This window comes from Peromyscus eremicus, chromosome 9, assembly GCF_949786415.1.
Source record: "Peromyscus eremicus chromosome 9, PerEre_H2_v1, whole genome shotgun sequence".
In the NCBI taxonomy this organism is placed as follows: Eukaryota; Metazoa; Chordata; class Mammalia; order Rodentia; family Cricetidae; genus Peromyscus; species Peromyscus eremicus.
The window spans coordinates 58000160-58014421 of NC_081425.1; the positions used below are offsets into that span (position 1 = coordinate 58000160).

At 46.0% G+C, this 14262-nt stretch overlaps 1 protein-coding gene across 1 annotated transcript in view; it reads right to left on the reverse strand.

Annotated features, from left to right (window-relative positions):
- Positions 1 to 1755: 1755 nt before the first annotated feature.
- Pinx1 (PIN2 (TERF1) interacting telomerase inhibitor 1) overlaps positions 1756 to 14262 on the reverse strand; it is a 60905-nt gene continuing 48398 nt past the window's right edge. The window contains exon 7 of the mRNA XM_059273491.1: positions 1756 to 2298. Coding sequence (XP_059129474.1) covers positions 1780 to 2298 — 519 coding nt within the window. The 3' untranslated portion in view covers positions 1756 to 1779. The remainder of the gene's footprint in view (positions 2299 to 14262) is intronic.

Below are 14262 nucleotides of genomic sequence, written 5' to 3' on the forward strand. Positions count from 1 at the left end.
TGCATGCATTGGTAAGAGCTGTACACTTTAGCTTTCATACAGCTGTGCTTTCATACTTCTGGGTCTCTAGTTTCACAAACAAGATAGGGCAAGCCAAAAAGCTGTGAAGGAAAAGTGACTTTAAAACCTTTGGGGCTTTATGGGTTTGGGATTCTAAACTCTGGGAGACCTGATGAAACTGGAGATTGGGGGCTGGAGAGATGGCTCAGAGGTTAAGAGCACTACACTGGCTACTCTTCCAGAGAACCCTGGTTCAATTCCCAGCACCCATATGGCAGCTCACAACTGTCTGTAACTCTAGTTCCAGGGGATAAGGTACCCTCACACAGACATGCATGCAGGCAAAACATCAATGTGCATTTAAAAAAAAAAAAAAGAAGAACTGGAGATTGCTTCAGGCTCCAAGTCCACCCGGATCCTCTCTGGGGTGGAGGACAGTCTTCTGAGCCCACCGACACTGTTCAGTGTCCTTAGACAGTAGCGCTACTCCATGGATTTTCCAGTTTAAGACTCTCCGGGCCAAGTTTCCCATGGAACGCATGACCCCAGAAATTAAGATCAAGGGCAAAACTTCACAGTGTGGGCATAGGCCTGTGGAGCGGTCCCCACCACTACCTCGACAGTCCTATGAAAACTAAGGCCAGTGGCACAAGAGTGTCTCAGAAGGATGGGAGGCAGGGTCTGAGAAGCAAGCAGGAAAATGTGAACTGGAAATACAAGGAGAGCTAGAAAGAAGACAGAAGAAGTGAAGGCAGAGAGGAAAGAAGGGAAATGAGAGAGGACACAGGCTGAGGGCTCCACCACCATGCTCAGCAGTTGGCTGGCTCACAAGGGCACTTAGAAGGCGTGTGGGTGTGTGGCAAGTGGAGGACGTATGGACACGAGGCAACAGTACCTGGTTTGAGCACGGCTAGAGAGTGTCTTGGTCTACTCATAAACATCTACACTTGCAAGAGCTTCCACAAGGAGTCCTAATGCAGAGCCTGCCCTCAAGAGGACAATCAGCTTCATGCCTTAGCGTCTCCATTCTTTGAACTTCCTGGGGACCTCCTGATCACTATACACAAACACGCTCATCGCAGGGGATTCATTCAAGGAACACGAAACAGAAGTAAGTCTGACTACACCTAGTTCAGGAACCCCTGGTGACCTATGAAAGCTAGGCACTCACTGTCCCCAGCTGGTGCTGTCACCGAGGGGGGCCTGGGATCCCGGTGGCCAGCACTCAGCAGGAGAAACATCCACCCACCAACACTGAAGCACAGCACAGCAAAACCCTCACTGGGGAATGCAGTCATGTAATTCCCACTTGGCAGAAATGTATGGCTGGCTGCAGAACAAAAGGAACCATCTGCATCCAAGTCACTGCCTCTTAATCCCTTAATTAGACTAAGTCCTTCAGAAGGAAGCACCAGTCAGTTACTGAAGGAAACCAGAGCAAACCCACACACTCATTCGCGTGTGCGCATTCACACACATACACACCCCCCCTATATTTGTATGGATGTGAATAAACACTCGTGTGAAAGGCTCAGTGTATAAGAAAGAATCTATTTGTTTACTGAAATTTATTTTATTTATTGAAAAGTCATGATCTAGAACATTCAAATCAGTTCTCTCAGGAAGGTGACTGGGGGAAATGTGGTGAGCAGGTGAGAGCTGGCAACCTGTGGGCATGGTGAAGAAGCTGAGCTGCCTGGGTTCACCGTGCTCTGACTTCAGGCCAGAGTGGTTGCCCCGCAGTGTGCTGACAGGTCAGAGGCCCTGGCTAGTGAGAGGTCATCTGGAAGCTTTCCTTTTCTTTTTCACAAGTGCCTTGTCTGGTGTAGAATCTACTGCTACCCCTCCTGGCTTTTGCGACTTTTTCTTTGCCTTTCTCTTCTTGGACTTTGGGGCATCATCCTGGCTGTCGGGTGGTTGTACACAATCTTCTGCAGCTCCGGCAGAGGCATCGGAACACTCATCCCCACTGGGGCCTCCAGACTGCAGCTTGGTTCGGTCTCTCTTCTTGCCTACAGGCTCCATCTCCACTTCTGCATGCTTTTTCTTTTTATGTCGCTTGGCCTTGGGCTGGGGAGAGTTCTCCACATCTGTGCCTGCTGCCTCTTTGGGTTTTTTCTTCCCCTTTTTCCATTCAACAGAGGTCTCTGAAATGTCAGGCCCTGGAATCGAGGCTTGTGGCTTGCTCTTTAACTGGGCCATCCTCTTGGCAAAATACTCCTGGATGGTGAAGGCACTGGTTGTGGTTGTGGTCACGGAGGTGTCCACCTCATCTGCAGTGGAGGTGCTGCAGTCATCCTGGAGGAGAAGAGGGAAAGTGATTAGCATCACTCATTCATCCCATGCAGCAGCCAGGAAGAGCCACATGGAGCCGCTAATGCTGGCCCTGAGTTGCTGAGCCCAGAACAATTGGGTGACACTGACAGAGAACCATGTGGGAAGAAGGCCGGATATTCCTCATCTGGCAAGTGGCCTCACTGATTTGTGAGCAAACAACACATAAATGATGATTAAACCTAGAGTTTCCTGCAGACACCAGAGACATGAATGTTCCAGAGCTCTGTGACTCTGTAGGTTCTTCTGGGCTGATCTAGAAACTCTGACACAGTGTGTATAGGGTCCATGTGGCTGGCCATGTTCTGCTAGTGCAGCTCTCTTAATTATAAAGTAGCACATATTGAACTCTGAACTTTCCTGATACAGTAGCCCTCAGAAACTTCAGTGGAACTGAAATAATAGTTCTCTGTTTGAAATCCAGCAGAATCAACATTCTATTGAATTACAACTGGGCCTTGAGTAGCCACTGCAGTCAGAGTTCTCATCAAAAGGCATCAAATCAAATGCATATCAAATCAACACTGGCTGTATGTTCTCTAGCCCTTGGATCAAAAACAAAATCATGAAGTCAATTTTGAAATTTAAACAATAAAATGTAGAATGAGTGAGGTGAGTGGGGAAATTTAGATATCCTCCAGAGTGGTGGGAAAATAGCTCCGTTGCTAAGTGCTTGCTGCACAAGCATGAGAACCTTAGTTCAGTCCCTAGAGCCAACTTAAAGAACCAGGCAATCGAGTGCACATGGAATTCCAGATGGGGACGTCGAGACAGGCAGATCATGGAATCAGTGAGCTCTAGGTTCAATGAGGGATCCTGCTTCAGAAAACTACCGTGGAGAGCTACTGAGGAAGACATACACAAAAGAACTGACCTATTCTCTTAGAGGAGTGGTTCTCAACCTTCTTAATGCTGCGACCCTTTAATACAGTTCCTCATGTTGTGGTGATAAAACCATAAAATTATTTTCATTGCTACTTCATAATTGTAATTTTGTTACTGTTATGAATCATGACTGCCGGTATTAATCATGATGTAATTAGCTGTGTTTTCTGATGGTCTTGGTGACCCCCTGTGAAAGAGCTCTTTGACCCTAAAGGTCATGATGTACTTGTGCGCGCACACACAAACACACCTGTCAGTCAGAAAATTTTGCTGGTATCTCATCAGGTCATATTGAAAAAAATAAAAATTAGCTGTCTTAGGACTCCAAAACCAGGTCACTTAGTCTTTTTGTTCCTCAAATGTTGAGTGAGGACTGGAATTCTGCATGACAGAATGAAACACCTTCTTAAGGCTTTTGGTATTTATTTGCCAATGCCAGGCAGATGGACAAGAAAGATCTTGCCTCCCATGTAAGTGCACACACCCAGAGCCATGCATAGACATGGGCACTGGGAAGGTAGCCCACTAATGTAACAGAGGTCTCATTGATGGCTGCCTGCCGGGTGTGAGCTGCTCTTCTTTGAGTCTGTGTGTTTGGGACTAATGCTCAGGTCATATAGCCTATGGCTCCTCCTTGTTCCTTTACTTACTACCTTTAGAATTCCTGTTTTCAGTGGTTTAATATAGCAGGAACTGGCTGCCGGTATTAATCATCCTTAGTTATTAGGAAACACAAGACCGTTTCTGAGTCACTTACTCAATCTCCTGGGTCTCTAATCCCCAGGAAGTATGGTCCTAAGCAATTCCTATGGTGGGGAGGCACTGAAACTCAGGCACACCACTCAGCTCAGCAGGGCAGAAGAGAAGTGATGAGTGACAGAGTCTGTGAGGAGAGCTGTGGGGAGAGTCACTTCCCCTCAACATGGGAGATCTATCCTTTAGTAAGGCTTTTGATAGGCTGCCAATCTGACTCCTGAGGGATCGATGCTCAGGACTCCATTCTACATTGGCAATTGGAAACCAGTTTTACTACTGATTATAACCTTGGTTCTGTAAAACATAAAAACATATATACCTTTATAAGAAAATGAATATTTTCAAATCTGGTCTAATTTCAAAGCAAAAGTTACCTTTTCAAGAAAGCATTTAAAAACAAAAATTTGTGTCTTCTTACATTTCCATTAAATACATGATACAACCTCAAAGAAAACCCACCATACTTAAATGTGACTTTCATTACATTGTAAACTTTGAGAATATCTTAGTTTTATAGTGGTGTTTTAAAAACTAGTAAAATAATTTGGGTTCTGTATGAATACCACAATGGGAGCAATGACTAACTAATAATTTGGTCAAACATCTGACTGAAGCTCAAGACTTCAGGAAATCTTCCTTAAAAAGACCTGTTGGAGGTCTCAGGCACTAATCTAACACTAACCCAATAGGTAGGTGAAGGTGAGTTCTAAGGTCCCTCTGCTTTCTGACAGCTGCTCTGTGCAGAGCACTGGGGTCTGGTGAAGGCCTCATCAGAACCAGGGAGTTCACAGCAAACTCATTCTGACCAACAGATCAAGCCAGGGCAGTACTAAGGGCATCTTAGTGCAGCTCAGAGATGCACTCCTCCTGAAGTACTGCCCTCAGAGGGCTGTAAGAGCCTGATGCCATTTACTCCTGAGAAAGCAAGAATGCCCAGGAAGGAATGGTGCTATGTAGATACTCACAAATCTATTTTAAACTTGGGGGAAAATAATCCCAAAGCTTCACTTTCTATGAAGAGGCAAGAAGCTGGGGGCCTACAGTCCTACGATTACTTCTGAGGTTCCCTTTGAGGAGCCACAGCTTGGAAATTTGTACCCCTGAATTAGTAATCCTTTGAATCCCTGAAGGTTTGTTCTCAAAGGGCAGGTTGTGGTGGGAAAGTGGGGCTTCTGGAACTAGTGATCAGCACTTGAGTTGCAGTGCAGATTCCCAAGGTCCCACTCTAACACCCTAAGCTTTACCAGAAGTAAAGACAAATGCAGGGAGACATATAGACTTTCTCCTGGACCCAGGGAGGGAAAAGGTGGGAGTGTGTGTGTACCCCCAGCTTTCTGCAGGGCCATGTCATATATAAGTGCACATGACCAGAAAAAGATGGCCTCCTATAATATGGGGACTTTCTAAAGAAAGGGCTTAGGGAGAGGGCAGGGGATGACAACAGAATTAACACTCTCCCCACACTGAACCACCTTCCATTTCATTCACTACTAAGAAGAAACGCGGACACAGAGACCAGTGCAAATGCCTGACATTTTCTATGTCTTTTTGAAGTTTTTGAGATACTGCATGAAGCAGGTTCCTGGGTAAGCTGGCTATTCACAGAAAGTCTCTGGTTTTCTCACTTCGTTTAGAGTGCTGAGTACAGTGTGTGTTTAAAAAGCAAACACACACCCTAATGACGGGCTTTCCCAAGGATAACAAGGGTCTCATTTCTACCCAATCCATAATGTGCTGTGGATCAGAGCCGACAATTCAGGGGGACCTGCTTCCCACTTTACTGAGTTGAGAATTTAAGGACAGAAGAACTCTGTGGGATTGTTACACTGAGTCACACGAGGAAATTGTAGCCAAAGTGCCCACACCCAGCTGAACTGAAGAGGGCAGCCACCATCAGTGCGGCAGGCACTTAGCACGTGGTGGCTCATGACATGATGAGGACAGAAACGCTCTCCATTACAGGATCCCAAGGTGAGATTTGAAGCACAGGCACCTCATCTGCAGACGCGGAGGGAGTGGGATCTGTAGCCATGCTGTGGGGTGCAGAGCCCTTGCTCCCCCCATGGCACTGTGACTTCTAACTGGCATTATAGACTCTCAGCACCGACACTAAAGTATATCTACTGCTGAATAATCCATGTCAAAGGTCCAAGCTCAGTTCTGAGGACACAGATTAACCAAGGTGGCAGCTTAATATCGAAAAACAAAACAAAACATTCGTTTTTAAAGAAAACAGGAAAACTTGTATTATCTAGTTTATAGTTCACATAAATAATAATTTTTAAGAAATGCCCTGGGGCTGGAGAGATGGCTCAGTGGTTAAGAGCACCAACTGCTCTTCCAGAGGTCCTGAGTTCAATTCCCAGCAACCACATGGTGGCTCACAACCACTTGTAATGAGATCTGGTGCCCTCTTCTGGCCTACAGGGACACACGCAGGCAGAATACTGTATACATAATAAATAAATAAATCTTTAAAAAAAAAGTAAGAAAGAAAGAAAGAAAGAAAGAAAGAAAGAAAGAAAGAAAGAAAGAAAGAAATGCCCTGAAACCAGGCTTAAGAGTTTTGTAATTTGTCAAATTAGCACGTGAATTTCATTTACAAAATTCCCGCCCCCCCCCCCCCTTAATACTGGGTCTTGCTCAGGCTGGCCTCAAACTTGCTGTGTAGCCCAGGTTGGCTATCAATTCAATCCTCCTGCCTCAGCCTCTTAAGTGCTAAAGTCACATATTGGGCTGAAGTCTGACTATCTTAGACGTCCAATCCCCACTTGGGCATCTGCAGGGTTGTCTACTCCATGTTAGTATGCTTGGAGGGTGCACAGAGTCTGCCACAAATACCACACGAAGACTCCATTTACAATAATCAAAGCAAGGACAGTGATGGGAAGGAAAGGTGACCCTGACATGATCTCCTAAGGCAGGAACTGCACGCCACCACTGTCTTTAGCCCAGACCTGAAGAGAATGTGCACCAGTGTGCTGTCATTCCTAGAACAGGTACCCAGTCTAGAGCCTCGGGGACTCAGGAGCCTCTGCAGAAACTCTACTGGGCTACAGAGAACTCTGCTCTTATACCTCTCAAACATGTACACAAGATGGATTGCCAGGAAAATGCCTCAGAGAGGTTTCTCGTTCACACTCTCAGAAGAATAGTCAGCTTCTCTGGGGCAGGGAAAGCAAGCAGGTTGAGAGGGAGGGTCTTAGGGAGGTGTTTAGAGGTGATGTCCTGGACAAACGTCATCTGAGTACTCCAGACACTGCTGTGCAGGGATGGGTGCTGTCAGAGGCAAACTTTTCAACTCACCAACTTTTTTCACATATCACTGCTTATCTTAGCAACAGGAGGACGGAAGCTTTCTGCCTTGCACATTAAGACACAGAAGTCATGTACAATAGTAGTCCTCCAATGAGATTTCTCACTATAAGAAAATGCAGACACCCAGAGCTCAAGGGGAACAGACACCCAAAGGCAACAGACTTAGCAAGTGGGCTGTTAGCTTCACTGCTATTGTTCATGATGAACCAACTCTTGCTTCTACGACAGCCTGTCTGTCACCAGCGTGTACTGGATTAGTCTGTGGAAAATTAAAGAAGCTCAGCAAGAAAACAGTCTGTAGACTCAGAACACTCTGCATGTTTTCCAGACTCTCCAACACAACAGTTCTGACCAACGCAAATGAGGTTGCAGTGGAGCACTGGAGGCAGACACCACACCCATTCATTACAGACAGATAAACCAGCTATGAAGTGACTGTGTGACTGGGCAGCATAAAGGCAATGCTGAGACCCAATGTATGGCATGTAGCCTTCACAGCTCCCAACAGACGGACAGAATGAACTGATTCAGGGACCTGCTCCAGGCCCTAGGAATGGTCTCTGCCCTCACAGAACTTAGAGCCTCCTTTTAGATTCCCTCACAGCCACATACTCACTTCAGTGATGGGACCTAGAATCACCACAGAAACAAATGTACACCAGTATCTCTGAAGGAACATCTAGATGAGGTTACCTGAGGTGGGGAGAGCCACTCTAAATGTGGGTGGTACTAATCTTTGGGTTGGGGGTTCCAGATTTAATAAAGGGGAGAAAACGAGCCAAGCACAAACATCCATCACTCTGCTTCCTGATCCTAGGGGCAGTGTGACCAGCTGCTGCCTGTTGTACCATGCACCTTCCCTGCTGCATGGACCGCATTCCCTGCTGCATGGACCGCATTCCCTGCTGCATGGACCGCATCCCCTGTAAAACAAACCTGCCCTGAAACTGCCCTTTTCTTCTGGAATTTTGTTCAAGCAACAAGACAAAAGTAACTACAGCAACTTCTCTGAAGATCCTGTGCAAGCCTTCAGCAAGCCTGACCCTGCAGAACTATCCTCTTGTTTGCTACCTACATCAGCAACTAGTTGCTTTTACTTTTTGTTTTGCTTTGCAAACATCATCTTAAGGAATTCTAAGTCTTCTGAGGGCAGGGACCATTTTTATCCTACTTATATTCTGCATACTTTCTAATGAGACAGACTTGGAGAGTGTTCAACAAAAGTGTCAGATAAAACAGACTGCAGAGGTGACTGCCACCACCCACACACCTGTTGGGCAGGTTGGTGTCAGCAAGGGGCGCAGGAGGGCAGGAAGCAAAAGGGACCAGCACTTGCAGAGCCCTGTCTTCCCGACCAAACACAGCCATTCTCTCATTCAAAACCCCACCTTATGATAAGCACTGCTTGCAAGAACAAAAATTCTGTCTGGTGCAGTCAATCAATTACTACGACCCTTAGCAATATACAGACCTAAGTTAAATAACCTGAGTGTTTCTCCCAGTGGTCCATTATTCCACGTTACCATTGTCACTTTCCAGGGGCAAAGTCAACTGAGGAAAGCCCAGCGGTATGGGAACTGTCACACTTCCTATGGGATTAGCTGGACACATCAATGGCCTACCTGGACTCACTGTTCTTGATGGAGTGGACAGCAAGAGATTCTAGAGCCCAGGAAAGCCCAGGAAAGGAGGATAGCTCTTTGAGAGGTTGGTCCAACAGCAAATGAAGTTCCCTCACAGCCCCTGGCCTGCGACCAAGGGGTCGGAGAGGCAGTAGTTCGAAGCCTCAGGTAGAAGGCGGCACTAAGTTTCTGGGGCACCTCCGTGGTTTCCCCATCCCATTGTGGCCTCTGTGTAACGGAGAGTCTGTAATGACTTACAGCCAGAGTTACTTTGTACTTACAAAGCTTGCTCAGGCATAAAATCCTGTACTTTGGGGGGTGACATCTATCACTTACATTTGGAATTAGGCTAAACACGTAAAGTGTCAGCTGTAACTAGCTTTAGGAATTTGCCTAGGATACACAACCACTTTCAACATTAGTGAGTACATAAGGGAATCACAAGAGAAGGAAAGCCTCACTGACGGAAGACGTTTTGATGTGAAGCAATGAGAACTCAGGGCTGCCATTAATAGAATGTAAATGTGCCACAACTCAATAGGAACGATGCGTGTGCATGTGTGCAAAGATATACAGAACCCAGTCACCTGTACAATGCCCACTGTGCAGAGATTCCACGAAGGGGGTCCCTAAAACAGGGACTGAGAAACTAATGCTGTGGGCCTACATGTTCACATCCTAAGTAGATTTATTTTCACATTTCTTAGAAGTAAGATGAGAGAACCAAACAAAGAATATTTCATGGCATGTGAAACTACATGAAGTAAGTGACCATAAAGCTTGAATTTCCTCAGTAAAATGTCTGTGGAAATGTTTTCTCTTTAGTTATACAAGTACTTGTCAAAGGTGCTAAGTAAATATCTGCCTAATGGATACATTTTAAAATACAATCTGCTTTTGTGGCCACTGTACTGACAGCTTTTGGGAACACTAGATGCTTTTTAATAACACACACACACACACACACACACACACACACACACACACACACACACACACACAGAGTCCGATTTATCCTTGGCTTCTCTTTGGTGTTAAGGTTTGAACATGTTCTCTGAAAATTCACATGTTGGAAACTAAACCCTAAAAATCACAGGTGAAGAATATTCAAAAGCAGAGCCTTTGGGAGGTAATTGCAGGAGGTAGTGATGGGCCCCAGCCTGGGGTGAGTGGCTTTCCGAGAACAATAAGACATATGAGCTCACTCACGGGTTTGTTACTATGTGATGCCTTCCAGACATAGTAGGAAGGCCCTCATCAGACACTGGTACCTTGCTATCAAAATCCCCAGCCTCTAACACTCTAAGAAATAAATCTTTGTTCTTTGTAAACTGCCTAGTCTACGTATTCTGCTAAAATTTCAGAATATAAGCTAAGTGGAGAATTCTAGTAATTGTCTGCCATTCTGAGTCAGTGCAACGAAACGCTGTCCATCTGAGTAGAACCTGAGTCATCCTTTGTCCAGTGAATCTACACTGCATGTGCCAGCTGCACTTTAGTCATTAGCAGCTGCCTGTGTGATCAGACTTCGTGGTGCTACAGTACTGTATTCAAGCATCCCCGTTTTCCTTTCCTCCGCCTCCTTTTCCTCTTCACTTTCTTCTTTTTTGGATAAGATCTCACGTAGTCTAGGTTGGCATCACTCCCAGTGCAACAGAGGATGACCTTGAACTTCTGCCACTCCTGCCTCCACCTTCTGAGTGCTGTGATTACAGGTGTGTACTACAATGTCTGGTTTATGTGGTGGTGGTGGTGGGGTGGAACCCAGGGCACTGTGCATGCTAGACAAGCACTCTAGCACCTGAGCAACATCCCCAGCCCCCCTGTTTCCCTAAGAATTCTCTGAACTTTAAAGTCTAAGGCATAAGAGCAGCAATGCTGGCAACTTGAATATGCCCAAATTGTACAGTACATCCTTTAGGTGAAAGGCACAGGTTCCTAGGGAAGAAGGTGAAGCATATGCTGGGGATGCTAAGGTCTATAGTCAAAAGGAATCTTCTACCAAAATTGTGATTATGAAGAAAAAAATTCTTGGTAGTTTTCTGCAGCACTTCAGGCAATAAGAATGACTCCTTATATCCAAGGCTGCGGGCACATCTAAGGTCTCAGCACACATGCACCTTGGGCAATGGGGGACTGCTGCATACAATAGGGCTTCAGCTGTAGGGCTCAGTCTTTTGCTAAAGAAAAAGGCTAACCTTGCAGAACTGGGCCTGTAAATGGAGAGAGCAGAGGACAGTATTTCAGGAAAATGAAGAGATCTGCCATGAAAGAGAACGCTTGGTGATCCTGGGAGCATGCAGAGGTTTCTTCTGAGTTAGGCATTGGGTTTCTCTTGGAATTCATACACAGACAAATGACTTTCCATGAGGCAGCAGGAATGGAAGCACACGGCAACTCACTTTCCGCAGGCCAAGTTCCTCACGTGATGCCAGTGTTAACAAAGCTGTGCATGCCTTTCTTTCCTTCTTTGTCCACTTGCCTGGCAGCTGCCTAAGCTACCTCTCATTAGGAAAAGCCAACAAAAACATGTTTTAGAAGGACCATTCTCCATGGCAACAACTTTTCAAGTGATGACATCAGAATCACTGACAAGTCATGCTACCTCTGGGGAAAAGAGAGGAAAGAATAGAGCAGCTTCCAGCTTCCCTGGAAGGTCCTCAGGCTTGGAAGCTACAGTAACTCACGTGACACCCTCTCATCATACACTGGCCACCACAAGATAAACGAGGCTCCTCCAGAGCAGAAATGATCAATGTGACATAGGCACCAATGTCTTTGAGTGAAGTCTAAAAATAATCCAAATTGACTGTCTTTCTAATTCTGGGTCAACTGGCTCTCCCCCTGCTCTCCAGAAGCAGGACACATAGCTTCCACTACACAGCCATGGAGGGCTCCCATCTCTGAAGCAGAGGCTTCCAGGGAGCACGACTCCCCCATTTCTCCTCTACAGGAGATTGAAAAAAATCACTCAGGAATCTTGACACCTCCAATTTGGGTACCTTTTTCTAAAAAGCAAAGTAGTTTAAAAAGACTTTAGGATTGTTTTTAAAATACTTTAAAATTAGGATATAAAGTATTAGGACTCATTAAGATGTCAGATTCTTTAGAGAGCAGGATCTTGAAAGAAAAGATCTTTGTAGAGTATAACATTTTTATTTATTGGACATAATTAGTCAGGGTTATATTCAAGAGAAGTAAGTTAATTTAAGATAATAAAATTGAAGATACAAGCTCCTTCTCATTTCTTGTATATTATTTAAGGCTACAACCTTCATAGACTCTTTTAAATTCTATACAAGTCCGTCTAGAGAATCATTTAAAGATACATTCTTAGGAGTAAATGTGGCAGGAAAAAAATTCTAAAAATGAATTGATATTCTAACTGCAGTGCCTCAGAGTTGGTCTCAGGTAGGTTCACACCAAGCCGTGACTAGCTCCCTTCCCTTCCTGAAAGTCCCAGAGCTCCTAGGGCTCCATGGAACACAATCGGAACACATCAGGAAAAGAGCAGCCAAGCTTGATAGCCTGACTATTTCACAGCCATCAGCAACAAGTATTTACCAGGCTTTCAAGAATAAGTCTGGATTGTTACTTTTAGATAATATATACAACCTTGAAGCTTATACAATCTGAACTTTTGAACTTTATGCAGTTGTCCATCAAAACTGCAATCACTTCTTCCAACGGCAGTGGCACATATCAACTCTTGACTCCCCAACACCTAAGTCTCAAGCTGCAAACCCATCTTTGAGGCACCCACTGAGACTGGTAAGGGAGGAGGGACTCAAGGCTGGCCTGCAGGGAGGACAGTGATGGCCAAGTTCTCCCTGCTCCCGTCAGATGGTAGTGCAAGGAGCATGTCCTCTCTGCTAGCCTTTCCCACACTCTAAGTCAAAGGATGACTCCTCATCACCCTATTTTTATGATGCCATGGGCTGAAACCTAGCAGAGAATGTCACTGGCACTTTCCCGGGAGGTAAACAGAAGGCACAGGAGCTGGTATTATCACTCTTCTGCTCCCTCAAGCAGGCCATCTGGGTGTCAATTTCTTATTTTCATGAGAGCCCTTAAAAACAGCGGCTTGACTTGTCAACAAACCCAAACTCAATCTAATCCTTTCAGGCCCAACCTGTGTCCTGGCAAAGCTCTAACCAAACAAAGCAGCCCTTGACCTACAGCCCGGGGGCCTGGCAGAACCTCCTCAACTCTCGCTGCTCCTGCTCGCCTCTCTAGAGGGTCTTGGGAAAAAGCTACATGTGCACACCAGGAAGGCAGCTCACTCTTTCAGTGGTACCGAACAACTGTGCAGACAGCTGCAGCCCACTTTCTCCTCCTTGGCTCCTCCAGAGTGAGGCCAGCCCAATCCTGTTTGAAGTCCTGGCTGCCAGGAGATGGCCGTTTATGTCCCGTCTGAGGACAGGAAAAGGACTGAGCCGTGTGCGAGGGAGAGATAAGAGCTGAGATTTCTGTCCTCAGCTCCTTATCAGCCCTTCCTGCGACTTTCCAGAGCAGACAGCAACATGACAGGCACCGAGCTGAGTTAGCGCGGGAGGCCTGGGCTCCCAGAGCTTGGGATGAGGATCAAGGTAGGGAGGGGTGTGCAATGAGCTAAGAGAAAGTTTTTCCTTTATCTTAAAATAGTTTGGCTCAAACGAAATTGCCCTTTTCTCTGTTTAGACACATAGATATTGCATCTGCTTGTTAAAGTACAGCAACAGACATGAGTTTTCATAACTTCCTGTCTGGGTAGAATGAAGCTCTGCTTTCCCTGCTTACAACCCTGCCACAGCCCTGTGCTACCAGCTCCTGGGCACGTAGCACAGGGCCAGTCCACTGGGGGTCCTTAGGCCAGTGCCTGTAAAGTGTTGGCTGTGAAGCCAATGCCTTCCATATGCCTGTCAGCCTCCCTACCCCAGTCTTGCTTTCTTAGGCCAGCACCCACTTACACAGGGCTGACAATTCCAGTCCCGTGTTGAAAAGGAACAAGTGAGGCCATGGGGCACTGAACACAGAAGGCTGTTGCTGCTGATCTGTAACATGTCGTGCTTGTGACACCAAAGAGCACACTCTTGGGATCTAGACCTTTCTGAGGCGAGACCAAGGGGCAACCACAGCTGATGGGGAAGAATCTGAGCAGGAAATAAGCATAAGCTGGGTGATTCTCTTGATTACGCATTGTTGCTAAATCTTAGATTTTCCTGTTCTGTCCACAGGGGCAGGTTCTCACTCAAGAATAATACACCATACAGAAAAACAGCAGTGAAGACCTGGTGTTGCACACTGCCAGCTGCGGGAAAGCTGTGGGCAGAGGTGAGTGCTTCCCCAGTCACCCCAGTGCTAAAAT